General features: G+C 44.5%; 2 protein-coding genes across 2 annotated transcripts in view; both read left to right on the top strand.

Annotated features, from left to right (window-relative positions):
- The window catches only part of LOC128698921 (receptor-type guanylate cyclase gcy-28), a 153,780-nt gene extending 144,788 nt beyond the window's left edge, over positions 1-8,992 (top strand). The window contains exons 10-14 of the mRNA XM_070090405.1: positions 4,151-4,228; positions 5,176-5,355; positions 6,152-6,311; positions 7,196-7,351; positions 8,976-8,992. Of these exons, the coding sequence (XP_069946506.1) occupies positions 4,151-4,228; positions 5,176-5,355; positions 6,152-6,311; positions 7,196-7,351; positions 8,976-8,992 (591 nt within the window). The remainder of the gene's footprint in view (positions 1-4,150; positions 4,229-5,175; positions 5,356-6,151; positions 6,312-7,195; positions 7,352-8,975) is intronic.
- A 176-nt stretch (positions 8,993-9,168) lies between these two features.
- Positions 9,169-20,283, top strand: LOC128699476 (mucin-19). Its single transcript, XM_053792244.2, has 3 exons — positions 9,169-9,476; positions 18,338-18,924; positions 20,033-20,283. Exons 2-3 carry the CDS (start codon positions 18,468-18,470, stop codon positions 20,281-20,283), a joined length of 708 nt encoding a protein of 235 aa, XP_053648219.2. The 5' UTR covers positions 9,169-9,476; positions 18,338-18,467.
- Positions 20,284-25,718: the final 5,435 nt, after the last annotated feature.

Raw genomic sequence — 25,718 nt, 5'->3', positions numbered from 1 at the left:
ATAACGAAGCTTCAGAACCTCACATCCTGATTAATAACTAAGCTTCAGAACCTCACATCCTGATTAATAACGAAGCTTCAGAACCTCACATCCTGATTAATAACGAAGCTTCAGAACCTCACATCCTGATTAATAACGAAGCTTCAGAACCTCACATCCTGATTAATAACGAAGCTTCAGAACCTCACATCCTGATTAATAACGAAGCTTCAGAACCTCACATCCTGATTAATAACGAAGCTTCAGAACCTCATATCGTGATTAATAACGAAGCTTCAGAACCTCACATCCTGGTTAATAACGAAGCTTCAGAACCTCATATCCTGATTAATAACGAAGCTTCAGAACCACACATCCTGATTAATAACGAAGCTTCAGAACCTCATATCCTGATTAATAACGAAGCTTCAGAACCTCACATCCTGATTAATAACGAAGCTTCAGAACCTCACATCCTGATTAATAACGAAGCTTCAGAACCTCATATCCTGATTAATAACGAAGCTTCAGAACCTCACATCCTGGTTAATAACGAAGCTTCAGAACCTCATATCCTTCATTAATAACGAAGCTTCAGAACCTCACATCCTGATTAATAACGAAGCTTCAGAACCTCATATCCTGATTAATAACGAAGCTTCAGAACCTCATATCCTGATTAATAACGAAGCTTCAGAACCTCACATCCTGATTAATAACGAAGCTTCAGAACCTCACATCCTGATTAATAACGAAGCTTCAGAACCTCACATCCTGATTAATAACGAAGCTTCAGAACCTCATATCCTGATTAATAACGAAGCTTCAGAACCTCATATCCTGATTAATAACGAAGCTTCAGAACCTCATATCCTGATTAATAACGAAGCTTCAGAACCTCACATCCTGATTAATAACGAAGCTTCAGAACCTCATATCCTGATTAATAACGAAGCTTCAGAATCTCATATCCTGATTAATAACGAAGCTTCAGAACCTCACATCCTGATTAATAACGAAGCTTCAAAACCTCACATCCTGATTAATAACGAAGCTTCAGAACCTCACATCCTTATTAATAACGAAGCTTCAGAACCTCACATCCTGATTAATAACGAAGCTTCACAACCTCACATCCTGATTAATAACGAAGCTTCAGAACCTCATACCCTGATTAATACCGAAGCTTCAGAACCTCATATCCTGATTAATAACGAAGCTTCAGAACCTCATATCCTGATTAATAACGAAGCTTCAGAACCTCACATCCTGATTAATAACGAAGCTTCAGAACCTCATATCCTGATTAATAACGAAGCTTCAGAACCTCATATCCTGATTAATAACGAAGCTTCAGAACCTCATATCCTGATTAATAACGAAGCTTCAGAACCTCACATCCTGATTAATAACTAAGCTTCAGAACCTCACATCCTGATTAATAACGAAGCTTCAGAACCTCACATCCTGATTAATAACGAAGCTTCAGAACCTCACATCCTGATTAATAACGAAGCTTCAGAACCTCACATCCTGATTAATAACGAAGCTTCAGAACCTCACATCCTGATTAATAACGAAGCTTCAGAACCTCACATCCTGATTAATAACGAAGCTTCAGAACCTCGTATCCTGATTAATAACGAAGCTTCAGAACCTCACATCCTGGTTAATAACGAAGCTTCAGAACCTCATATCCTGATTAATAACGAAGCTTCAGAACCTCACATCCTGGTTAATAACGAAGCTTCAGAACATCATATCCTGATTAATAACGAAGCTTCAGAATCTCATATCTTGATTAATATCGAAGCTTCGGAACCTCACATCCTGATTAATAACGAAGCTTCAGAACCTCACATCCTGATTAATAACGAAGCTTCAGAACCTCACATCCTGATTGATAACGAAGCTTCAGAACCTCATATCCTGATTAATAACGAAGCTTCAGAACCTCACATCCTGGTTAATAACGAAGCTTCAGAACCTCATATCCTGATTAATAACGAAGCTTCAGAACCTCACATCCTGGTTAATAACGAAGCTTCAGAACCTTATATCCTGATTAATAACGAAGCTTCAGAACCTCACATCCTGATTAATAACGAAGCTTCAGAACCTCATATCCTGATTAATAACGAAGCTTCAGAGCCTCACATCCTGATTAATAACGAAGCTTCAGAACCTCACATCCTGATTAATAACGAAGCTTCAGAACCTCATATCCTGATTAATAACGAAGCTTCAGAACCTCACATCCTGGTTAATAACGAAGCTTCAGAACCTCATATCCTTCATTAATAACGAAGCTTCAGAACCTCACATCCTGATTAATAACGAAGCTTCAGAACCTCATATCCTGATTAATAATGAAGCTTCAGAACCTCTTATCCTGATTAATAACGAAGCTTCAGAACCTCACATCCTGGTTAATAACGAAGCTTCAGAACCTCATATCCTCATATCCTGAGTCACGGTAGTGTGTGTGTGGTCACCGTAGTGTGTGTGGTGTCACGGTAGTGTATGTGTGGTCACGGTAGTGTGTGTGGTGTCACGGTAGTGTGTGTTGGGGTCACGGTAGTGTGTGTGGGGTCACGGTAGTGTGTGTGGTGTCACGGTAGTGTGTGTGGGATCACGGTAGTGTGTGTGGGGTCACGGTAGTATGTGTGGGGTCACGGTAGTGTGTGTGGGGTCACGGTAGTGTGTGTGGGGTCACGGTAGTGTGTGTGGTGTCACGGTAGTGTGTGTGGGGTCACGTTAGTGTGTGCAGGGTCACGGTAGTGTGTGCAGGGTCACGGTAGTGTGTGCAGGGTCACGGTAGTGTGCGTGGGATCACGGTAGTGTGTGTGGGGTCACGGTAGTATGTGTGGGGTCACGGTAGTGTGTGTGGTGTCACGGTAGTATGTGTGGTGTCACGGTAGTGTGTGTGGGATCACGGTAGTGTGTGTGGGGTCACGGTAGTATGTGTGGGGTCACGGTAGTGTGTGTGGTGTCACGGTAGTATGTGCGGTGTCACGGTAGTGTGTGTGGGGTCACGGTAGTGTGTGTGGGGTCACGGTAGTGTGTGTGGGGTCACGGTAGTGTGTGTGGGGTCACGGTAGTGTGTGCAGGGTCACGGTAGTGTGTGTGGGGTCACGGTAGTGTGTGTGGGGTCACGGTAGTGTGTGTGGGGTCACGGTAGTGTGTGTGGGGTCACGGTAGTGTGTGTGGGGTCACGGTAGTGTGTGTGGGGTCACGGTAGTGTGTGTGGTGTCACGGTAGTGTGTGTGGGGTCACGGTAGTGTGTGTGGTGTCACGGTAGTATGTGTGGTGTCACGGTAGTGTGTGTGGGATCACGGTAGTGTGTGTGGGGTCACGGTAGTATGTGTGGGGTCACGGTAGTGTGTGTGGTGTCACGGTAGTATGTGCGGTGTCACGGTAGTGTGTGTTGGGTCACGGTAGTGTGTGTGGGGTCACGGTAGTGTGTGTGGGGTCACGGTAGTGTGTGTGGGGTCACGGTAGTGTGTGCAGGGTCACGGTAGTGTGTGTGGGGTCACGGTAGTGTGTGTGGGGTCACGGTAGTGTGTGTGGGGTCACGGTAGTGTGTGTGGGGTCACGGTAGTGTGTGTGGGGTCACGGTAGTGTGTGTGGGGTCACGGTAGTATGTGTGGGGTCACGGTAGTGTGTGTGGTGTCACGGTAGTATGTGTGGTGTCACGGTAGTGTGTGTGGGATCACGGTAGTGTGTGTGGTGTCACGGTAGTGTGTGTGTGGGGTCACGGTAGTGTGTGTGGGGTCACGGTAGTGTGTGTGGGGTCACGGTAGTGTGTGTGGGGTCACGGTAGTGTGTGTGGGGTCACGGTAGTGTGTGTGGGGTCACGGTAGTATGTGCGGTGTCACGGTAGTGTGTGTGGGGTCACGGTAGTGTGTGTGGGGTCACGATAGTGTGTGTGGGGTCACGGTAGTGTGTGTGGGATCACGGTAGTGTGTGTGGTGTCACGGTAGTATGTGCGGTGTCACGGTAGTGTGTGTGGGGTCACGGTAGTGTGTGTGGGGTCACGGTAGTGTGTGTGGTGTCACGGTAGTATGTGCGGTGTCACGGTAGTGTGTGTGGGGTCACGGTAGTGTGTGTGGGGTCACGGTAGTGTGTGCAGGGTCACAATTCACACAGGTGTAACCACTATCTTCCACAGGGTGTGACTGTGGCTATTAAGAAGATTCACAAAGACCGTGTGGACCTGGCCAGACCCATGCTTATACAACTCAAGCGAGTGAGTATCCCTCCACACACACACACACACACACACACACACACACACACACACACACACACACACACGCACACACACACACACAGGAGAGATACACAAATAACCCGCACATAAAAGAGAGAAGCTTACGACGACGTTTCGGTCCGACTTGGACCATTGACAAAGTCACACTGTGACTTTGTCAATGGTCCAAGTCGGACCGAAACGTCGTCGTAAGCTTCTCTCTTTTATGTGCGGGTTATTTGTGTATCGTTCCAGTCACGGTATTGTGCCTTTTTGTTATATACACAGGAGAGATAGGCGGGACATCATAACGATATACAAAATACGAAGAGGAATTGACAAGGTGGACAAAGACAGGATGTTCCAGAGATTGGACACAGTAACAAGGGGACACAGTTGGAAGTTGAAGACTCAGATGAATCACAGGGATGTTAGGAAGTATTTCTTCAGCCACAGAGTAGTTAGTAAGTGGAATAGTTTGGGAAGCGATGTAGTGGAGTCAGGATCCATACATAGCTTTAAGCAGAGGTATGATAAAGCTCACGGTTCAGGGAGAGTGACCTAGTGGCGATCAGTGAAGAGGCGGGGCCAGGAGCTTGGACTCGACCCCTGCAATCTCAACTAGGTGAGAACTAGGTGAGTACACACACACACACACACACACACACACACACACACACACACACACACCCACACACACACACACACACACACACACACTTCCACCCTCTCAGTATATATGTGGATCATTATCTAATTAATCAGCTAGTGTCGATGCTAGAAAGGTATCACTAAGAAAAAACTATTTTAACCTCGTCATTGTTTAGTTAATTAAAAATTTATTCTTCGATCCTTCCCCGCCTCCATAACCCACGATGTATGGGCATCCGGACGCATCCGAATCCGTGTTGACGTTCGCGGATGCTGTCGGATTGCTGGAGCAGATGAAGGACCTCCAGTACGAGCACTTGGTCAGGTTCATCGGGGTGTGTGTCGACAACAAGCCCTACTGCGCCGTCTTCACTGAGTACTGCCCTAAGGGTTCCCTCCAGGACCTGCTGGAAAACGAAGATGTGAAACTCGACTCCATGTTTAAGATGTCACTTATGCATGACATTGTTAAGGTGCGTCGTGTGTGTGTGTGTGTGTGTGTGTGTGTGTGTGTGTGTGTGTGTGTGTGTGTGTGTGTGTGTGTGTGTGTGTGTGTGTACTATCAAAAACTCCTAGTTGTGTACCATGTATGTACTGAATACAACAACTGCAACTATGGTAATGCACTGCAGTGTACTTTATACCGTTAACCGCAAAATTTTATGGCAATACTATCGTAAGTGATGCTGTGAACTGTATCGTTAGCAACGTATCGTTGATGTTAGTACACAGGTGATGCTGCGGCCTTGATGACCCGTGTACAGTCAGGTAGGATCCTCAGCCACACTAAAGTGTACCACTGTTGTTCGGTCAGGTAGAATCCTCAGCCACACTAAACTGTACCACTGTTGTTCGGTCATATTGGATCCTCAGCCACACTAAAGTGTACCACTGTTGTTCGGTCAGGTAGGATCTTCAGCCACACTAAACTGTACCACTGTTGTTCGGTCAGGTAGAATCCTCAGCCACACTAAACTGTACCACTGTTGTTCGGTCATATTGGATCCTCAGCCACACTAAAGTGTACCACTGTTGTTCGGTCAGGTAGGATCTTCAGTCACACTAAACTGTACCACTGTTGTTCGGTCATCTAGAATCCTCAGCCACACAAACTGTACCACTGTTGTTCGGTCAGATATGATCCTCAGCCACACTAAAGTGTACCACTGTTGTTCGGTCAGATAGAATCCTCAGCCACACTAAATTATACCACTGTTGTGCAGTCAGGTAGGATCCTCAGCCACACTTAACTATACCACTCTTGTTCAGGGAATGGCTTTCCTGCACTCGAGCGAGCTGAGAACTCACGGCAATCTCAAGTCCAGCAACTGTGTGGTAGACTCTCGCTTCGTCCTCAAGTTGACTGACTTCGGACTCCACAACCTCAGAGAGAGAGTCTACTCGCAAGAAGATTACGTCTACTGGAAACGTGAGTAGGAGCCACAAGGATGACAGAGAGTTGTGGATAAATGAGTGAGAAAGGGAGGATACAGAGAGATATTGATATATATTTGAACTCTGCCTACGAGGTGGATAAAGGTGAGAAGAATAAAGAGGAATATAGAAAGACATAAATAAATACGAGAGAATGACTGGTAGAGCTGGATTCGATACAAGTTTTGCAAGAGTTTATTTTACATATTCTTTCCTTAAGTTTATATTAAACGCAAGTTTTATCCCGGTATTTATAGCCGACAGATTATACTTGAACAAGGGAAAACTTCACGTTCGAAGATATCAAATTTCTAAACCATCTTAGAGATAATAATTAAATCTCGTGGTTTCAAACTAGTGAAAAAATAATCTATGATCTTTGAGCTGAGAGAAGAGAAACGTGGATAACAGTAGTAAGGGAAGAATAAAATAATACTCTCTTTATTGTGGAAAACTCAATACTTGGCCATAAAATTGGCTGAATATAATATTCTTACCTCGGAGTTAATTTTGACCGATTTCTTTATCACAAGGGAGCTTTAAATCTTTTATGGATTTAAATCCTTTACGGATTTAAATTCGTCAAGGATTTAAAGCTTCCTTGTCAGTTTAGTAATATCTATGACCGTAATATCACTGCTGGGTCAATACTTACGGTCACAGGCCAGTAGTTTAACTTTGTTAAAAAAACATGTTAAACCTGTAAATTAATAAAAGATTTGCGTTGAATAATTTTTTCCCGTTGGCGGCGGAATTATCAACTAAATAATTATTATATAATCAATTATGTAATGTAAATTTTCTCTGTAAATATGATGATCCACTGAAATGGGTGGCAAAGAAATTGGAAAAAAATAACTCAATTCTGTGTCTACGCAGGGAAATTGTGGACCGCCCCGGAAATACTTCGGAATGCCAACCCTCCTGAGGAAGGCACGCAGAAGGCCGACGTGTATTCCTTCGCTATCATCGTCCACGAGATCATCTACAGGATGGGTCCCTTCTATGTCAAGAACGAAGGGTTGTCAGCACAGCGTGAGTACTTCTCATTCCCACACACATGTCATGCTTGTCATGCTTGAAGGCTCAGTACCACGCTCAGAACTGCTCAGTTTAAAAGCTTGCCACTGGTTTACCAGTCCACCTATTATATATATATACATATATATATATATATATATATATATATATATATATATATATATATATATATATATATATATATATATATATATATACATATATATATATATATATATATATATATATATATATATATATATATATATATATATATATATGTCGTGCCGAATAGACAGAACTTGCGATCTTGGCTTAAATAGCAACGCTCATCTTGCCATATTAGGACAAGCGAAAACTTGTGTTTGCAATGATTTCGCCAAAATCATTCTGAACCTAACGAAAAAAAATATATTTCACTGAGTTTGTTTAGTATTAAATTATTGTAAACAAATCTAAAATATATTTAGTTGGGTTAGGCTAAAATAAATTGCACTTGTTATAATAAGGTTAGGTAAGTTTTCTAAGATTCTTTTGGTGCAAATTTAAAAATTTTTACATTAACATTAATGAAAAAAATTATCTTTAAACGTATAAGAGAAAATTTTAGAAAGGACTTAATTTTAAATGAGTTCTTGCTAATTGACCAGTTTTACATATTCGGCACGACATATATATATATATATATATATATATATATATATATATATATATATATATATATATATATATATATATATATATATATATATATATATATATATATATATATATATATATATATATATATATATATATATATATATATATATATATATATATATATATATATATATATATATATATATAAGTCAATAATTAGTTATGTAGCTGTAACTTCTAATGGTTATAATCATAACCATGATTTTTAAAGGGGTAGAGAGGTAAGCCAGTGGAAGGCCTCGATCAGCTAACCAAAATCTTCAGCTGTGGGTCATGTTACTGAGACCTTCGTCAGGAAACACTTGTCCTGTTTCCTGACAAACCTTATACCTACCCAGCACACAGTAGTGTTGAGGGTCACACTACGGAGTAAACATCTCGTCTTCAACACACACTTCAAGCGTTTTTGCCATAATGTACCTTGTGACACATAAATCTGCTTCGAGGAACTCCAGTGAAAAAACACAACACACTCTGCAGAGTAAGCTCTAGACGAGACAACATTTAGGTAGAGCGTAACGTTGTCCCCATTAAAGTCCCACTGATCAACCTCTGTCTGCCTCCAACACTACTGAGGAGCAACGACACTCGAAGCCACAAGACTGTACACTCGTGTAGTAGATCAACAACTTGTTACCTTTGCAACATTGATCCAGACAGTTAAGGGTAGGTATATTATACACATTTTTCCCATCCCAAATGATTCTCCAGCCGAAGCTACACGAAGGGGCTGTGTATAATGTAGGGGCTGTCCGGTGCGTGGTACACACCCACCCACACCCAGGCATCCTGTACACAACCTATCACAAAAATACGCTTTTTGTACGTAACTCATCACAGTTAAAGGCACTTCAAGGTTAACTGACCGTCCTTAACAGTGCTGTAACTGACTTCCTTCACAACTAAAAGGTATGGTAAGTATTTTTTGCGTCCTCAGTTATTTACGGTAGTTAGATTTCCCCCAGTGAAGCACTGAATGGTTTATCAATATTTGGCGTTTTATACATATAATAATAATAATAATAATAATAATAATAATAATAATAATAATAATAATAATAATAATAATAATAATAACAATACTAATAATGGTGGACCAACTGGGTGATAAAACGGGCCAAGATGAATAATGCTGGTGCAGTTCGGGTGACGCCGGTCCAATTGTGGGTGATGCCGATCAAGTTGGGATGACGTCGGTCTAGCTGGGGTGACGTCGGTCTAGCTGGGGTGACGCCGGTCCAGTTAGGGGTGACGCCTATCCAGTTGGGGGTGACGCTGGTCCAGTTGGGGGTGACGCCGGTCCAGCTGGGGGTGATGGCGGAGCGACGCATGTCCCCGGCGCGGCTGGCACTGATGCCTAGCAGGGCCAGGATGTGTGGCACCACCAGTAGCGCGTCGGAGGCGCACCCAGTAGCACAAGGCACTCTACCTCACCCCGGTCCATACGTAGCACTCACGCGGCCCTCCTATCACAGTGCCTCGTAGAGCCGGCACTGCAGCAGCGTCCGGCATTGCTGCAGCATCTGGCACTGCAGGCACTCCCCGTCCCTCGTTACCTTGGCACTCATAAATATTTAACGTGTTTGTGACCTCTGATGCAAGTGAAGGTGTTTGTGTGTAAGGTGATGAGTGTTGCTGCAGGTGTTGTGACACTGTGTGTAGGGTGACACACTGTGTGTAGGGTGACACAATGTGTGTAGGGTGACACACTGTGTGTAGGGTGACACAATGTGTGTAGGGTGACACACTGTGAGTAGGGTGACACACTGTGTGTAGGGTGACACAATGTGTGTAGGGTGACACAATGTGTGTAGGGTGACACAATGTGTGTAGGGTGACACAATGTGTGTAGGGTGACACACTGTGTGTAGGGTGACACACTGTGTGTAGGGTGACACAATGTGTGTAGGGTGACACACTGTGTGTAGGGTGACACACTGTGTGTAGGGTGACACACTGTGTGTAGGGTGACACACTGTGTGTAGGGTGACACACTGTGTGTAGGGTGACACACTGTGTGTAGGGTGACACACTGTGTGTAGGGTGACACACTGTGTGTAGGGTGACACACTGTGTGTAGGGTGACACAATGTGTGTAGGGTGACACACTGTGTGTAGGGTGACACACTGTGTGTAGGGTGACACAATGTGTGTAGGGTGACACACTGTGTGTAGGGTGACACACTGTGTGTAGGGTGACACAATGTGTGTAGGGTGACACACTGTGTGTAGGGTGACACACTGTGTGTAGGGTGACACAATGTGTGTAGGGTGACACACTGTGTGTAGGGTGACACAATGTGTGTAGGGTGACACACTGTGTGTAGGGTGACACACTGTGTGTAGGGTGACACACTGTGTGTAGGGTGACACACTGTGTGTAGGGTGACACAATGTGTGTAGGGTGACACAATGTGTGTAGGGTGACACACTGGGTGTAGGGTGACACACTGTGTGTAGGGTGACACACTGTGTGTAGGGTGACACAATGTGTGTAGGGTGACACAATGTGTGTAGGGTGACACAATGTGTGTAGGGTGACACTCTGTGTGTAGGGTGACACTCTGTGTGTAGGGTGACACTCTGTGTGTAGGGTGAGACACTGTGTGTAGGGTGAGACACTGTGTATAGGGTAACACAATGTGTGTAGGGTGACACAATGTGTGTAGGGTGACACTCTGTGTGTAGGGTGACACAATGTGTGTAGGTTAACACAATGTGTGTAGGGTGACACAATGTGTGTAGGGTGACACAATGTGTGTAGGTTAACACAATGTGTGTAGGTTAACACAATGTGTGTAGGGTGACACAATGTGTGTAGGTTAACACAATGTGTGTAGGGTGACACAATGTGTGTAGGTTAACACAATGTGTGTAGGGTGACACAATGTGTGTAGGGTAACACAATGTGTGTAGGGTGACACAATGTGTGTAGGGTAACACAATGTGTGTAGGGTAACACAATGTGTGTAGGGTGACACAATGTGTGTAGGGTAACACAATGTGTGTAGGGTGACACAATGTGTGTAGGGTGTGTAGGTTAACACAATGTGTGTACACAATGTGTGTAGTGTGTAGGGTGAGACACTGTGTGTAGGGTGACACAATGTGTGTAGGGTGACACAATGTGTGTAGGGTGACACAATGTGTGTAGGGTGACACAATGTGTGTAGGGTGACACACTGTGTGTAGGGTGACACACTGTGTGTAGGGTGACACACTGTGTGTAGGGTGACACACTGTGTGTAGGGTGACACAATGTGTGTAGGGTGACACAATGTGTGTAGGGTGACACAATGTGTGTAGGGTGACACAATGTGTGTAGGGTGACACAATGTGTGTAGGGTGACAAAATGTGTGTAGGGTGACAGTGACACACTGTGTGTAGGGTGACACAATGTGTGTAGGGTGACACAATGTGTGTAGGGTGACACAATGTGTGTAGGGTGACACAATGTGTGTAGGGTGACACAATGTGTGTAGGGTGACACAATGTGTGTAGGGTGACACAATGTGTGTAGGGCGACACAATGTGTGTAGGGTGACACAATGTGTGTAGGGTGACACTGTGTATGTAGAGTGACATAATGTGTATAGGGTGACATTGCGTATGTAGGGTGACACAATGTGTGTAGGGTATATATAACAATGGTTATAAATGACCATAATTTTTAAAGGGGTGGACCGGTAAGCCAGCGGAAGGCCTCGGTCAGATGACCAAAAGCTCCAAAGGCGGGTCATCATCTGACTAAGACCCGCGTCAGGAAACATTTGTCCTGTTTCCTGACGAACCTTACCTAACCTAACCTGTGTGTAGGGCGGCACAATGTGTGTAGGGTGACGCAATGTGTGTAGGGTGACACTGTGTATATAGAGTGACATAATGTGTGTTTGGTGACACTGTATAGGCTGACACTCACACACACTGTGTGTGTGTATATATATATATATATATATATATATATATATATATATATATATATATATATATATATATATATATATATATATATATATATATATATGTATATATATAAGAGAGAGGGTAAGACACAGTATATTGGTTGGTACACACACTGTAACCTAACCTTTAAATACGCACTTAGCAACACTAATTAACTCTTTTAATAATCTGAGCCACCAATTAATACGATTGCTAATAACGCAGAGTCATTTGACTCCACGTAAGGCGTTACTAAGCCTCGTAACAATGTTACCTCTGTTACAACGTTACCAGCTTTACTTATCCACATCAAGGCAGTTACTGTCTTGTTGTGAGTAACTACTGTCTTATGAGTACTGTCTTGTTGTGGGTAACTACTATCTTGTTGTGGACAACTACTGTCTAGTTATGGGTAACTACTGTCTTGTTGTGGGTAACTACTGTCTTGTTGTGGGTAACTACTCTCTAGTTGTGGGTAACTACTGTCTTGTCGTGGGTAACTACTGTCTTGTTATGGGTTACTACTGTCTTGTTGTGGGTAACTACTGTCTTGTTATGGGTAACTACTGTCTTGTTGTGGGTAACTACTGTCTTGTTATGGGTAACTACTGTCTTGTTGTGGGTAACTACTGTCTTGTTGTGGGTAACTACTCTCTTGTTGTGGACAACTACTGTCTAGTTATGGGTAACTACTGTCTTGTTGTGGGTAACTACTGTCTTGTTGTGGGTAACTACTGTCTTGTTGTGGGTAACTACTGTCTTGTTGTGGGTAACTACTGTCTTGTTGTGGGTAACTACTGTCTTATGAGTAACTACTGTCTTATGAGTAACTACTGTCTTGTTGTGGGTAACTACTGTCTTGTTGTGAGTAACTACTGTCTTGTTGTAGGTAACTACTGTCTTGTTGTGGGTAACTACTGTCTTGTTGTGAGTAACTACTGTCTTGTTGTGGGTAACTACTGTCTTGTTGTGGGTAACTACTGTCTTGTTGTGGGTAACTACTGTCTTGTTGTGAGTAACTACTGTCTTGTTGTAGGTAACTACTGTCTTGTTGTAGGTAACTACTGTCTTGTTGTAGGTAACTACTGTCTTGTTGTAGGTAACTACTGTCTTGTTGTAGGTAACTACTGTCTTGTTGTGAGTAACTACTGTCTTGTTGTGGGTAACTACTCTCTTGTTGTTGGTAACTACTGTCTTGTTGTGGGTAACTACTGTCTTGTTGTGGGTAACTACTGTCTTGTTGTGGGTAACTACTGTCTTGTTGTGGGTAACTACTGTATTGTTGTGGGCAACTGCTGTCTTGTTGTGGGTAACTACTGTCTTGTTGTGGGTAACTACTGTATTGTTGTGGGCAACTACTGTCTTGTTGTGGGTAACTACTGTCTTGTTGTGGGTAACTACTGTCTTGTTGTGGGTATCTACTGTCTTGTTATGGGTAACTACTGTCTTGTTGTGGGTAACTACTGTCTTGTTGTGGGTAACTACTGTCTTGTTGTGGGTAACTACTGTCTTGTTATGGGTAACTACTGTCTTGTTGTGGGTAACTACTGTCTTGTTATTGGTAACTACTGTCTTGTAGTGGGTAACTACTGTCTTGTTGTGGGTAACTACTGTCTTATGAGTAACTACTGTCTTATGAGTAACTACTGTCTTATGAGTAACTACTGTCTTGTTGTGGGTAACTACTGTCTTGTGAGTAACTACTGTCTTGTTGTGGGTAACTACTGTCTTATTGTGGGTAACTACTGTCTTGTTGTGAGTAACTACTGTCTTGTTGTGGGTAACTACTGTCTTGTTGTGGGTAACTACTGTCTTGTTGTGAGTAACTACTGTCTTGTTGTGGGTAACTACTGTCTTGTTGTGGGTAACTACTGTATTGTTGTGGGCAACTACTGTCTTATTGTGAGTAACTACTCTCTTGTTGTGGGTAACTACTGTCTTGTTGTGGGTAACTACTGTCTTGTTGTGGGTAACTACTGTCTTGTTGTGGGTAACTACTGTCTTGTTGTGAGTAACTACTCTCTTGTTGTGAGTAACTACTCTCTTGTTGTGGGTAACTACTGTCTTGTTGTGGGTAACTACTGTCTTGTTGTGGGTAACTACTGTCTTGTTGTGGGTAACTACTGTCTTGTTGTGAGTAACTACTGTCTTGTTGTGGGTAACTACTGTCTTGTTGTGGGTAACTACTGTCTTGTTGTGGGTAACTACTGTCTTGTTGTGGGTAACTACTGTCTTGTTGTGGGCAACTACTGTCTTGTTGTGAGTAACTACTCTCTTGTTGTGAGTAACTACTCTCTTGTTGTGGGTAACTACTCTCTTGTTGTTGGTAACTACTGTCTTGTTGTGGGTAACTACTGTCTTGTTGTGGGTAACTACTGTCTTGTGGGTAACTACTGTCTTGTTGTGGGTAACTACTGTATTGTTGTGGGCAACTACTGTCTTGTTGTGGGTAACTACTGTCTTGTTGTGGGTAACTACTGTCTTGTTGTGGGTAACTACTGTCTTGTTGTGGGTAACTACTGTCTTGTTGTGGGTAACTACTGTCTTGTTGTGGGTAACTACTGTCTTGTTGTGGGTAACTACTGTCTTGTTGTGAGTAACTACTGTCTTGTTGTGGGTAACTACTGTCTTGTTGTGGGTAACTACTGTCTTGTTGTGGGTAACTACTGTCTTGTTGTGGGTAACTACTGTCTTGTTGTGGGTAACTACTGTCTTGTTGTGGGTAACTACTGTCTTGTTGTGAGTAACTACTGTCTTGTTGTGGGTAACTACTGTCTTGTTGTAGGTAACTACTGTCTTGTTGTGAGTAACTACTGTCTCGTTGTGGGTAACTACTGTCTTGTTGTGGGTAACTACTGTCTTGTTGTGAGTAACTACTGTCTTGTTGTGGGTAACTACTGTCTTGTTGTAACTACTGTCTCCTTGTGGGTAACTACTGTCTTGTTGTGGGTAACTACTGTCTTGTTGTGGGTAACTACTGTCTTGTTGTGGGTAACTACTGTCTTGTTGTGGGTAACTACTGTCTTGTTGTAGGTCACTACTGGCTTGTTGTGGGTAACTACTGTCTTGTTGTGGGTAACTACTGTCTTGTTGTGAGTAACTACTGTCTACTGTCTTGTTGAGTCTTGTTGTCGGTAACTACTGTCTTGTTGTGGGTAACTACTGTCTTGTTGTGGGTAACTACTGTCTTGTTGTGGGTAACTACTGTCTTGTTGTGGGTAACTACTGTCTTGTTGTAGGTAACTACTGTCTTGTTGTGGGTAACTACTGTCTTGTTGTGGGTAACTACTGTCTTGTTGTGGGTAACTAGTATCTTATTGTGGGTAACTACTGTCTTGTTGTAGGTAACTACTGTCTTGTTGTAGGTAACTACTGTCTTGTCGTAGGTAACTACTGTCTTGTTGTGGGTAACTACTGTCTTGTCGTGGGTAGCTACTGTCTTGTCGTGGGTAACTACTGTCTTGTCGTGGGTAACTACTGTCTTGTCGTGGGTAACTACTGTCTTGTCGTGGGTAACTACTGTCTTGTCGTGGGTAACTACTGTCTTGTTGTGGGTAACTACTGTCTTGTTGTGGGTAACTACTGTCTTGTTGTGGGTAACTACTGTCTTGTTGTGGGTAACTACTGTCTTGTTGTGGGTAACTACTGTCTTGTCGTGGGTAACTACTGTCTTGTTGTAGGTAACTACTGTCTTGTTGTAGGTAACTACTGTCTTGTCGTGGGTAACTACTGTCTTGTTGTGGGTAACTACTGTCTTGTTGTGGGTAACTACTGTCTCGTTGTGGGTAATTACTGTCTTGTCGTGGGTAACTACTGTCTTGTTGTAGGTAACTACTGTCTTGTTGTAGGTAACTACTGTCTTGTTGTGGGTAACTACTGTCTTGTTGTGGGTAACTACTGTCTTGTTGTGAGTAACTACTGTCTTGTTGTGGGTAACTACTGTCTTGTTGTGAGTAACTACTGTCTTGTTGTGGGTAACTACTGTCTTGTTGTGGGTAACTACTGTCTTGTTGTGGGTAACTACTGTCTTGTTGTGGGTAACTACTGTAACTACTGTCTTGTTGTGGGTAACTACTGTCTTGTTGTGGGTAACTACTGTCTTGTTGTGGGTAACTACTGTCTTGTTGTGGGTAACTACTGTCTTGTTGTGGGTAACTACTGTCTTGTTGTGGGTAACTACTGTCTTGTTGTGGGTAACTACTGTCTTGTTGTGGGTAACTACTGTCTTGTTGTGAGTAACTACTGTCTTGTTGTGGGTAACTACTGTCTTGTTGTGGGTAACTGTCTTGTTGTGGGTAACTGTCTTGTTGTGGGTAACTACTGTCTTGTTGTGGGTAACTACTGTCTTGTTGTGGGTAACTACTGTCTTGTTGTGGGTAACTACTGTCTTGTTGTGGGTAACTACTGTCTTGTTGTGGGTAACTACTGTCTTGTTGTGGGTAACTACTGTCTTGTTGTGGGTAACTACTGTCTTGTTGTGGGTAACTACTGTCTTGTTGTGGGTAACTACTGTCTTGTTGTGGGTAACTACTGTCTTGTTGTGGGTAACTACTGTCTTGTTGTGGGTAACTACTGTCTTGTTGTGGGTAACTACTGTCTTGTTGTGGGTAACTACTGTCTTGTTGTGGGTAACTACTGTCTTGTTGTGGGTAACTACTGTCTTGTTGTGAGTAACTAATGTCTTGTCGTGGGTAACTACTGTCTTGTTGTGGGTAACTATTGTCTTGTTGTGGGTAACTACTGTCTTGTTGTGGGTAACTACTGTCTTGTTGTGGGTAACTACTGTCTTGTTGTGGGTAACTACTGTCTTGTTGTGGGTAACTACTGTCTTGTTGTGGGTAACTACTGTCTTGTTGTGGGTAACTACTGTCTTGTTGTGGGTAACTACTGTCTTGTTGTGGGTAACTACTGTCTTGTTGTGGGTAACTACTGTCTTGTTGTGGGTAACTACTGTCTTGTTGTGGGTAACTACTGTCTTGTTGTGGGTAACTACTGTCTTGTTGTGGGTAACTACTGTCTTGTTGAGGGTAACTACTGTCTTGTTGTGGGTAACTACTGTCTTGTTGTAGGTAACTACTGTCTTGTTGTGGGTAACTACTGTCTTGTTGTAGGTAACTACTGTCTTGTTGTAGGTAACTACTGTAACTACTGTCTTGTTGTGGGTAACTACTGTCTTGTTGTGGGTAACTACTGTCTTGTTGTGGGTAACTACTGTCTTGTTGTGGGTAACTACTGTCTTGTTGTGGGTAACTACTGTCTTGTTGTGGGTAACTACTGTCTTGTTGTGGGTAACTACTGTCTTGTTGTGGGTAACTACTGTCTTGTTGTGGGTAACTACTGTCTTGTTGTGGGTAACTACTGTCTTGTTGTGGGTAACTACTGTCTTGTTGTGGTAACTACTGTCTTGTTGTGGGTAACTACTGTCTTGTTGTAGGTAACTACTGTCTTGTTGTGGGTAACTACTGTCTTGTTGTGGGTAACTACTGTCTTGTTGTGGGTAACTACTGTCTTGTTGTGGGTAACTACTGTCTTGTTGTGGGTAACTACTGTCTTGTTGTGGGTAACTACTGTCTTGTTGTGGGTAACTACTGTCTTGTTGTGGGTAACTACTGTCTTGTTGTGGGTAACTACTGTCTTGTTGTGGGTAACTACTGTCTTGTTGTGGGTAACTACTGTCTTGTTGTGGGTAACTACTGTCTTGTTGTGGGTAACTACTGTCTTGTTGTAGTTCTCTAGCTCAGTGTCGCTTCATCCTCTCTATTCACTTTTCCTTAATTTCCTCTTCCTTCTTCCTTACTCCCTCTTCCCTCTCTTTCGTATCTTCCTTCCGTCTCTCATTTTCATTTCTCTTCTCCTTCCTCACGTCTCTTTAGTTCTTGTTAAGAATAAAAACCAGTGAGAAACATCCATTCAATAAAGCGTCTTATTTTTGCTATTCAGAATCGACAAGTTGAAGACTAAGGCGTATATACAACCCTTGGGTATCTTTATTGCCCAATAAAGATATCCAGCCTACCCACTTACCTGGAGGTAGGTAAGTAGGTAGGTAGGTGGTTAGGTATGTAGGTAGGTAGGCTGGTAGGTGGTTAGGTAAGTAGGTAGATAGGTAGGTTACTCAAGCGTTTTAAGTCTTCAAGGTGTGTGTTGAATGTAAAACTATTTAAGATTTGCATTAAGTGTTAGAGAGATAGAATCATCAAACCCGTCAGAGTGCTTAACTTTTAACGGGCTTCCGTTTAAGGCTCATATGACAGGAGGTCAGTACCCGCCTGGATGGTGGTCGTCCAGCGACCTTACATTACCTGCTGGTGCAGTGACAGGTATGCGGTGAGTAATTTACATCTCTCCTGCTACAGAAGTTAGGCAGTGACTTGGTTGTGAGTAAGCGAGTCCGGGCGAGTTTGGGCAGTGTACTCGCCGAGTTGTGCTTTGTGGGGGGTTGAGACTTAGCTTCTGGCCCCGTGTGTGTGTGTGGCCTTAGGAATCATGCGTGTGCAGGATATGATAGTCGGGGACCAGCAAGGAACCTCAACAATGGTTTTGTTGCCTCCTGACGGAGAAGAGTCTGGCCCGCCTCCTGCCGTCCCCACCACCAACACCTCCCCCGTCACTATTACCAGCGAGGATACTGCAGGAGGCACCGCAGGAGGCACTGCCGGCAGCGACAAGTCTTGCGGAGGCTCACCAGCCTCAGCCTCGGCATTGAGGTACGACAGTCGTGTATCTCTCAACCTGTCACCGTCAGGAGGGTTCCTGTCGCCGCTGGAGTGCTCCACGCCCCTAGGAGCCTCCGGCGGCAGCCGCACCTACTGCGTCCTAGACTGCCGCTACTGCCGCTTCGTCAGCGAGGGCCGCATCTCACCCTCAGGGGCCGCCTCTCCCCTCAAGAGCCCCATGGGGAGGTCCCCAGCAGCCTCGATCTCACCCAGGGGATCACCAGCCAGTAAGTACTCTCAATACAAACTGTTCTCTCCGCCTTTATGTGTTGTTGAGGGCTCTAGAACCAAGGTAACTGAGCTATATCTCCTCTGAATCAAAGGTGAGTGTCTTGTCTGAGGTCCTGTGTGGCCCTTACGAGTTTAGTACTTTGAATAAGTATACATATATATATATATATATATATATATATATATATATATATATATATATATATATATATATATATATATATATATATATATATATATATATATATGCTTCACATGCCACCAGGTCAACTAGTTGTGACGAGTGCCAAGTGTAATTCAACTTGCTTTCTTCGTGTGTCAAACATAACTACATACCTGCATGTTACCTTAATCTTAGCATGATTGTTCATTATTTGCCAGGATGTGTGCACCTTGCTGGTAGAGAGTGGTCATCTAGGTGCTGGAGGCTGTCTGATAGTTGCAGAGTGAGGGAGGATTGACTGGGTGAAGTTACCTCACATGTAGAAACAACATAAACCCTCAGACCCTCAACAGCCTGGGGCTGGCTAATACCATGCAAGAACTTGCCATTCTGTATGGACGTGCCGTAGTTAGTGCAGTGAGAGTGTTCTCATACTTTCTCTACAAACTTTATTCATTATTGGTTTAACTGATCCATATTCATTGTACATAGTGTAAATAGTTGTACATAAAGTCTGGTGATGGGAACGTAAGCTAAACCAAAATTATCTTCTGATGTATTCTTTATTCCTCACGTTCGGTAGTAACCCACATGGAGACAGAAACACAGGAGATTGTTTGATCTGTATATTTCGACCTCCCTTCTGGGATCCTTTCCATCGGTATCATCTTTAATTTCCCTGTTGACTGTGTTATAAGCTGGTATATAGCGCAGATGGTTACTGAAGCCCTTTGAAACTCTTGTTTTTGTGATATGGGATGTTTGGTCTAGCACAGTTTCTTGCTGGCTGTACTTTGTTTCTCTTCGACGTTTGGGTAATACCAACAGCGAGGGTCAAACACCTTTCCTTTACGTTGCTCACTTTCTGCCCAAATTATCGCTGCAGCATTGTTGGAGCATTGCTCGTTCTATTGCAATTGAATATAGTTGTCGTTTAACAGGTGTGCTGTTTGGCACCAAGTTAATGTCAGTTGGGCCAACTACGACCCTTGTATCTTCCACAGGTGTGTCTAATGTACCTGGAGGTAGCGCTAGTTTCTGCTCTCACCTCCGTTTCGTTGTTATAATGGTGATCGTCCCACTGATCGTTAGTTTGGTGATATTCATGTTGAGAAGGCAGGTGGTAACAGGCCAGGGCCCACTCACAGCAAATATCCCTCTTCTACAATCGAAGCAACGAGGCTTTCTGTAGAACAAAAGAGTAAATGGCTCGGTTTTGCGAAGGAGGGGAATGATAGAAAGGAAAGGAATGATAGAGAGAATGAGAAAAATGATAGAGAGAAGGAAAGGAGGAGGCAGTATCGTCGTACCAGTTTACGCAAAATAAATCGGTAATTTTAGCTCCGCGCTTCTCTGAGCCCGAGCCTCAGAAATTTGTCGAGTGGTTCGAGCACCAGACACCAGCTGTACGGTGTCCTGACAAGCACCAGACACCAGCTGTACGGTGTCCTGACAAGCACCAGACACCAGCTGTACGGTGTCCTGACAAGCACCAGACACCAGCTGTACGGTGTCCTGACGAGCACCAGACACCAGCTGTACGGTGTCCTGACAAGCACCAGACACCAGCTGTACGGTGTCCTGACAAGCACCAGACACCAACTGTACTGTGTCCTGATAAGCACCAGACACCAGCTGTACGGTGTCCTGACAAACACCAGACACCAGCTGCACGGTGTCCTGATAAGCACCAGATACCAGCTGTGCGGTGTCCTGACGAGCACCAGACTCCAGCTGTACGGTGTCCTGACGAGCACCAGACACCAGCTGTACGGTGTCCTGACGAGCACCAGACACCAGCTGTACGGTGTCCTGACGAGCACCAGACACGAGCTGTACAGTGTCCTGACAAGCACCAGACACCAGCTGTACGGTGTTCTGACGAGCACCAGACACCAGCTGTACGGTGTCCTGACGAGCACCAGACACCAGCTGTACGGTGTCCTGACAAGCAACAGACACCAGCTGTACGGTGTCCTGACAGGCACCAGACTCGAGCTGTACGGTGTCCTGACGAGCACCAGACACCAGCTGTACAATGTCCTGACGAGCACCAGACACCAGCTGTACGGTGTCCTGACGAGCACCAGACACCAGCTGTACGGTGTCCTGACGAGCACCAGACACCAGCTGTACGGTGTCCTGACGAGCACCAGACACCAGCTGTACAATGTCCTGACGAGCACCAGACACCAGCTGGACGGTGTCCTGACAAGCACCAGACACCAGCTGTACGGTGTCCTGACAAGCACCAGACACCAACTGTACGGTGTCCTGACAGGCACCAGACACCAGCTGTACGGTGTCCTGACGAGCACCAGACACCAGCTGTGCGGTGTCCTGACGAGCACCAGACACCAGCTGTACGGTGTCCTGACGAGCACCAGACACCAGCTGTACGGTGTCCTGACAAGCACCAGACACCAACTGTACGGTGTCCTGACAGGCACCAGACACCAGCTGTACGGTGTCCTGACGAGCACCAGACACCAGCTGTACGGTGTCCTGACGAGCACCAGACACCAGCTGTACGGTGTCCTGACGAGCACCAGACACCAGCTGTACGGTGTCCTGACGAGCACCAGACACCAGCTGTATGGTGTCATGACGAGCACCAGACACCAGCTGTACGGTGTCATGACGAGCACCAGACACCAGCTGTACGGTGTTCTGACGATTACCAGACACCAGCTGTACGGTGTCCTGACGAGCACTAGACACCAGCTGTACGGTGTCCTGACAAGCACCAGACACCAGCTGTACGGTGTCCTGACAAGCACCAGACACCAGCTGTACGGTGTCCTGACAAGCACCAGACACCAGCTGTAAGGTGTCCTGACGAGCACCAGACACCAGTTGTACGGTGTCCTGACAAGCACCAGACACCAGCTGTACGGTGTCCTGACAAGCACCAGACACCAGCTGTACGGTGTCCTGACAAGCACCAGACACCAGCTGTACGGTGTCCTGACAAGCACCAGACACCAGCTGTAAGGTGTCCTGACGAGTACCAGACACCAGCTGTACGGTGTCCTGACGAGCACCAGACACCAGCTGTAAGGTGTCCTGACGAGCACCAGACACCAGTTGTACGGTGTCCTGACAAGCACCAGACACCAGCTGTACGGTGTCCTGACAAGCACCAGACACCAGCTGTACGGTGTCCTGACAAGCACCAGACACCAGCTGTACGGTGTCCTGACAAGCACCAGACACCAGCTGTAAGGTGTCCTGACGAGTACCAGACACCAGCTGTACGGTGTCCTGACGAGCACCAGACACCAGCTGTACGGTGTCCTGACGAGCACCAGACACCAGCTGTACGGTGTCCTGACGAGCACCAGACACCAGCTGTACGGTGTCATGACGAGCACCAGACACCAGCTGTACGATGTCCTGACGAGCACCAGACACCAGCTGTACGGTGTCCTGACGAGCACCAGACACCCACTGTACGGTGTCCTGACGAGCACCAGACACCAGCTGTACGGTGTCCTGACAAGCACCAGACACCAGCTGTAAGGTGTCCTGACGAGTACCAGACACCAGCTGTACGGTGTCCTGACGAGCACCAGACACCAGCTGTACGATGTCCTGACGAGCACCAGACACCAGCTGTACGGTGTCCTGACGAGCACCAGACACCCACTGTACGGTGTCCTGACGAGCACCAGACACCAGCTGTACGGTGTCCTGACGAGCACCAGACACCAGCTGTACGGTGTCCTGACGAGCACCAGACACCAGCTGTACGGTATCCTGACGAGCACCAGACACCAGCTGTACGGTGTCCTGACGAGCACCAGACACCAGCTGTACGGTGTCCTGACGAGCACCAGACACCAGCTGTACGGTGTCCTGACGAGCACCACAAGGCACAGTTGCCCATCAGACAACGCCAAGAGTATACACACCTTGCTTGATTATCGAAGGCTATGTAAACTAGTGTTATTAAACAAACTGTTGGGTACTCAGTAGTGTATTCCAACGAAATAGAGCCGCGAGTTCCAATTGGATGAGTGTCAGCCAGGGCAGTCGAGTATCCCTTTTCCTGGAGATCAATCTAAGGTAATCACCAACCGGTATTAATCAGCTGGAGTTTCTAACTTTACTGATCCAGTGTTTTTGTTATTGCTGCACAACTTGTTAGATGTTGTTAGTCAAGATGCTGAGACAGCTCGATTGGTAGTGCACTTATCTTACACACTGAGGTCCGTGGTTTGATCCCCGGTACGGCTAGAAACATCAGGAGGTGTTTCCTTAAGATATCTGCTGTTCACCTAACTATAAAATGGGTACCTAGGTGTTAGTGGACTGGTGTGGGTCGCATCCTGGGGCAAAATTGACCTAATTTGCGGGAAATGCTCAGCATAACAAGTAGCTTTCTGTATAGTAGTATGTTATTGATGTCAGCTATGGTCTGTATACCTTGTATATGTACTTGTAAAAATAAAAATTATTATTATTATTATTATTATTATTATTATTATTATTATTATTATTATTATTATTATTATTATTATTATTATTATTATTATTATTATTATTATTGTTCTTGTTATTGTTGTTGTTGTTGTTGTTATTATTATTATTATTATTATTGTTATTATTATTAAGTAACAATTACTCTGAAGACAAAAAGTATCAAAGGAAAACTTTCTCCTTTGATGTCAAGAGTGACATCGTAGATAATTAACGTCCACCTGCCTATAAGGACCACTCACAGGTCACTCATTTCTGAAATTGTGCAATGTAAGAAACACCATATGCTCGGCCATATAACTTCAAGAGTGCTTTATACAGTGTTCAGGTGATGGTAAGTCTTGTAACACAGGGGAAGCAAGATCAAGTGAGGAAATATATCATCCGTAGTAGACGTTCCTGTGTCCCAAGATGATCTGGATGAGTGTGTCATCTGTTATATATATATATATATATATATATATATATACATATATATATATATATATATATATATATATATATATATATATATATATATATATATAAACACTGATCTCTGGCTGAAGGAGACTCGAACCTACGAACCTTGGAACAAGGTACGCAGTGCTTTACAAGCAGGTGATATATATATATATATATATATATATATGTATATATATATATATATATATATATATATATATATATATATATATATATATATATATATATATATATATATATATATATATATTCTGTATGAGGAAATGTAAATGTCGGAGTGCCAGACTAATTTTCAAAAATAGTACGGGCATTCTCCATTGCTCCATTCTCTTATTTTCTTAATAGGAATGGAGTTCGTACTACGAAAGGTCTCCATTAACACTGGTAATGGGGCTTAATAGGGTTAAATCTGCAGCAAGATTAGTATTACCTACGAAATTTCGTTTCCAGTAATTCGTGTTGCCCGCAACTCTTCTACGGATTGACACTTCGAAGTAACGAAGACCTCGTCTACAATTTCTAAGCCATTTTGTTTCGGCCAGACTTAAGAAAAGATGTAAGAACAAACGTCAGCTCCAGCAGTGATTGCCATGCTTCAGGTTGTAACTAAATATGGCTCAAGACTGCCTCATTCCGCCTCCCTGGGTCAACAAGGTGATGCTAGAGTGAGATGTTACCATGGCAGCAGAGACGGAGGAGCCACGGAGATCCAGGATGAATCTCAGCTGCCGGTCCCTCATCCAGTGACAGAGAAGGTTTAGTGTCATGACGGGAGAGGACACACACACACACACACACACACACACACACACACACACACACACACACACACACACACACACACACACACACACACACACACACACACACACATGTACTGAATAGTGTTGTTTCTCTATATAAGAATTCTTTCAGCAGAGGCTGTAAAAAAGGCACGTCTGACTATCCTGACATCACAGAGCAAACAAGTATTAGTTTAACAACGTTGCTATGTTTACACGGTGAAGCAGAGAGTGACCTGCAGCCTGCCAGGCTCAACCTGTAGTTTGTCAAGCTCGACCTACAGTTTGTTAGGCTCGACCTGCAGCTTGTCAGGCTCGACCTGTAGTTTGTCAGGCTCAACCTGCAGTTTGTCAGGCTCGACCTGCAGTTTGTCAGGCTCGACCTGCAGTTTGTCAGGCTCGACCTGCAGTTTGTCAGGCTCGACCTGCAGTTTGTCAGGCTCGACCTGTAGTTTGTCAGGCTCGACCTGTAGTTTGTCAGGCTCGACCTGCAGTCTGTCAGGCTCAACCTGTAGTTTGTCAGGCTCAACCTGTAGTTTGTCAGGCTCGACCTGCAGTTTGTCAGGCTCGACCTGCAGTTTGTCAGGCTCGACCTGCAGTTTGTCAGGCTCGACCTGTAGTTTGTCAGGCTCGACCTGCAGTCTGTCAGGCTCAACCTGTAGTTTGTCAGGCTCGACCTGTAGTTTGTCAGGCTCAACCTGTAGTTTGTCAGGCTCGACCTGTAGTTTGTCAGGCTCGACCTGCAGTCTGTCAGGCTCAACCTGTAGTTTGTCAGGCTCGACCTGTAGTTTGTCAGGCTCGACCTGCAGTTTGTCAGGCTCGACCTGTAGTTTGTCAGGCTCGACCTGTAGTTTGTCAGGCTCGACCTGTAGTTTGTCAGGCTCGACCTGTAGTTTGT

This window comes from Cherax quadricarinatus, chromosome 31, assembly GCF_038502225.1.
Source record: "Cherax quadricarinatus isolate ZL_2023a chromosome 31, ASM3850222v1, whole genome shotgun sequence".
Lineage (NCBI taxonomy): Eukaryota > Metazoa > Arthropoda > Malacostraca > Decapoda > Parastacidae > Cherax > Cherax quadricarinatus.
The sequence above is the reverse complement of the archived record's forward strand: the minus strand, read 5'-3'. Positions and strand labels throughout refer to the sequence as shown.